The sequence below is a fragment of the Fragaria vesca genome, linkage group LG6 (assembly GCF_000184155.1).
Source record: "Fragaria vesca subsp. vesca linkage group LG6, FraVesHawaii_1.0, whole genome shotgun sequence".
Lineage (NCBI taxonomy): Eukaryota > Viridiplantae > Streptophyta > Magnoliopsida > Rosales > Rosaceae > Fragaria > Fragaria vesca.
In genome coordinates, this window is record NC_020496.1 from 25014699 (window position 1) to 25018729 (window position 4031).

Genomic DNA, 4031 nt, shown 5'->3' on the forward strand with positions numbered 1-4031 from the left:
TCTTAAAACTGTACTCTACCATGTCAAACTCAGTACCTCCCAGTAATCTAGACTACCTGCATACATGTCATTGCTTTGCTTTCTGTTTACTTGTTTCATTTGCTGTGTAGTTTTACTACTGTGTACTTGTGATTTGTGTGGGATTTAGAACTCTTAATGACTTGAAAATTTGTGCAGAGACGATCGGTTGCCAACTCCAGCAACCGTGGTAAGAAGGAGTTAGAGCACCACTCAGGGAGGAAACCTATCATTTACCGGGTGGCCAAGCTAAGGGATAAGGGTGCTTCATTACCGATGGTTGACGTGTACCTGATGACATACGACATCAACCAGCCTAAAGCTGCTGAGCATTATGTAAGTATCAATACCTAATGCCTTAACAAAGTTTCTATGTCACTTTGCTTGTTGCATATTTCATGTGATGTTCATTGGGTAATAAGTGTAGTTAAATTATAGTGAATTGCTGATAAGTGTTTTGTGCTGAAACTTTTGGTGTTATGCGGTGTAGTTGTTTTGAGTTCGAATTTCATTAGGATTGAGGACTCCATTTGGCTTGAAACTTTGTACCCTTGTCCTTCCATGTGATTACCCTTGATCTGGAAAGTTTGGTGTTGTTTGATAAGGTAGATGATTCATGGTGAATTTTTGAGTTTAGGTACAATGCGCTGTAAATTGTGTTTGTGTTCAGCAGTTCAGTTGTTTCGTATTTGATTGGGTTTTGGGTCTTCGTTTGGCTTGAAATTTTGTGCTCTTGTTCTTCCTTATGTTTACTCTTGGTCTGCAAATTTTGGTGTTATTTGATAAGATAGATGAATTATGGTGATTTTCTAAAATTAAGTGCTTTGTGCTGAAATTGTATTCGAGTTATGCTGTGGAGTTGTGTTAAGTCTGAATTTGATCAGGATGTAAGACTCATTTTGGTCTGAAACTTTGTACTCTTGTTCTTCTATATGAGAACTATTGATCTGGAAAGTTTCAGCTTATTCCAATGTAAATTGACAAGTTAGTGATTTTTCAAAGTTTACCCTGCAGTTGGTAAAGTCCCAAAATTTTGAGTATGCTTCCTTGTTTTCTGTTGAGCTAAGTGTGTGTGTGTGTATAATCATGTTGCTAGTGTATAGAGAACCATCCTACGTTCCAGAATTACGAGGATGATTTACTAGCCTCATTAAAAGCTTTCGTGGTGTGTGATGATACTATGGGTGTCCATAGTAGTTTGGTGTTTGATTGTTATTATAAAGCTGATGCCTGTTGCATATTTCATGTGATGTGTATTTGGTAAAGCTGATTACTGTTTCAGTTATCATGTTTTGATGATGTTATAATAGTTGCATATATGACTTGTACATATTATTCTCTAATTGTAGGAAAACTTGAAGGAACAGGGTGCTATTGCCAAGACTTTGCAGAGCACTCAACACCCGAACATCCCACCGGATCAGCTGCCTCCTTTGGACTGGCCAACTCAACTAAGTGTTGTGCAAAACGCTATGGGAGAAACAAAGGGGTCTTACCTTCGTGGTATTGGAAGAGCATGCGTCCTAGAGAAGAGCAGAAGGTCAACATCTTCCTCTTCATGCTCTCGACTGAATAATGAGGCGATGGCAGAGATAGTGGCTGTTAGAAAGGAGGCGGCTGAGGCACAAGAGAGGGCTGACAAAGCACAAGAGAGGGCTGAAAAAACCCAGAAGATCGCTGAACAGTCTATTGCAGATTATCAAGTGTTGAAGTTGCACATGGATCAAATCATGGCTCGAATAGGGCTACAGCCTATGTGTTCACCCTGGGTCCCAAGCCAACAACCTCGAGACGACGGTGATGATAAGGGCCTTGACACTTCTCAGATTAGTTTAGGAAATCAGTAGAATTTTTTAAGTTTAAATAATTGTACAAATAATATTAGCTAATATATATTTGGTTGGTACGATAACTTTATTATTATTATTAGTAATATAAATATTTCGGTTAATTTATTTTGGTTTTACATGAATTAATTATTTATAACTTACAGGAATATATTTTTGAGTTATTATAATATCTCTCTCTGAATAATAAAAATTTTTTTTTTTCTTTTCAAAAAAACTAAAACCTAAGCGACGAAACTTTTGTCTCTTAAGATGCTTATTTTGTCGCTTAAGAGTAAAAATTAGGCGCCAAAAGTTGACAGGCCAAAAAAGTCTTTTGTCGCATAAGGCTATAGCGACGAAAACGTTCGTCGCATTAAATGGAGCGACGAAATCAAGCTCGTCGCTAAACCAAACAGGTTTATCGCTTAACCGTAAAACGACAAGAAAACATACGTCGCTGAACAACTTAAGCAACAAAAAATTTTCGTCGCCTCAGTTAATTATTCGTCGCATTAAATATAGCGACAAAAAAAGAATCGTCGCTAAGCAAACACTTTTCGTCGCTTAACTGTAAAATGACCGAAAAACATACGTCGCTGGTCAACTTAAGCGACGAACTATTTTTGTTGCTTAAGTTAATTTATTCGTCGCCTAGGTCTGTGGCGACATAAACAAACCCCGTCGCTTGGTTCGTTTTCTTAAGCGACGGATTATATGTTTTTGTTGCTTAAGTACCTATGAGACGCGACATATGCGACGAATCTTAAGCGACACTGGTTTCGTCGCTTAAGTTGGAAAGCGACAAAAATGAGCACTTAAGCTACCATTTGTTCCCGTCGCTTAAGTCTTTATTTCTACTAGTGAAACCCTAAATAAAAATGGGATTTAATAATAAAAAGAGACTAAAAGATAATATCCAAGAAAATCAAAGAAAAAAATACACATAATTAGGAAATATAAACTTAAAAGCTAAAAGTCATACTTTTATGACGTGGGTATGTCACGTTAGCTGTCATGTAAAATGAGCTCTAGGTGGTTCATGCATCAAAAAATGGTTCACTTAGCATTACTCATTCCCTAGAGGCTTATGTTCCAGGTACATGTAATAATTCCTCTTTAATTAAAAAGGAATTCAGGAACAAGGAACACCTTTTTTTCTTCAAACAAATAATTAAGTTTGGACAAGGGGGGTGAGGCAGCCCTCATAATCATAGAGGCTAGGTCTGATCGAACCTCCGAGTGATCAACCCAACTTATTCCAATAAGGAGAATGACCGGCTTGGCAGAATGTTTAAGGTGATTGAGACATACATCACTCCTAATGAGTGTACGTACGTACGTAACACGTTCATATGGTTTGGCATACAGGCAATACAGCTTAGATCAGTTATAGAAGAAAGTTTGGTCATCGATAATTTAGAGAATGTTCAGATCAGTTGCCATTCAAATGTTGAAAGTATAGTTGAGTTAAATACATATATACCCTTACACATGTACTGAAAGAAAGGCCATCCCCGACGGTTCAAATGAAATGTTCAGGTCAGTTGCCATTCAAGTGTTGAAAGTATAGTTAAGTTAAACACATACCCTTAAATACATATACTGAAAGAAAGGCCATCGCCGACGGTTCAAATGAAGTGAGAAAGTGAAATATCAGCTATTCATATGGCTAGTCTTGGTTTCATTCGAATTCTCTCTGTGTTAGTAAGCCTTTTGAACCCAGTTAGCTACCCTCTTTCCGGTCATGGTCCGTCCAATTATAGGCCGGACGACAAGCATGAGCTAGAACAGAAGGCGGCGGCGTTATTTGTGTTTGGTGACTCACTTTTTGATATTGGCAACAACCAATTCCTTAATACTAGCGCTCGTGAATTATCCGCAACATTCTGGCCATATGGAGAAACCTTCTTCCATCGTCCCACCGGGAGATTTTCCGACGATCGTATAGTCCCTGATTTCATACGACACTTCGCAAAGGTGCCTATTATTCCGCCCTACCTTCAACCTGGTCCCCATAATTTTACTGACGGAACCAACTTTGCTTCAGCCGACGCCGGCATTCTTCCTGAAACGAATCCAGGAACAGTGAGTGCGCCGAATGCATGATCCTTCTTATGTTTTCTACAATGTTGTAGAACATGCATTTCAGTCCAAAGTGAATGTTTGTTTAAAGGTCCTAGAGGA

The 4031-nt window shown here is 38.4% G+C and overlaps 1 protein-coding gene across 1 annotated transcript in view; it reads left to right on the forward strand.

Moving 5' to 3' along the window:
- Nucleotides 1–3512: 3512 nt before the first annotated feature.
- Nucleotides 3513–4031, forward strand: part of LOC101293511 (GDSL esterase/lipase 4-like) — a 6793-nt gene continuing 6274 nt past the window's right edge. The window contains exon 1 of the mRNA XM_004305727.1: nt 3513–3932. Coding sequence (XP_004305775.1) covers nt 3513–3932 — 420 coding nt within the window. The remainder of the gene's footprint in view (nt 3933–4031) is intronic.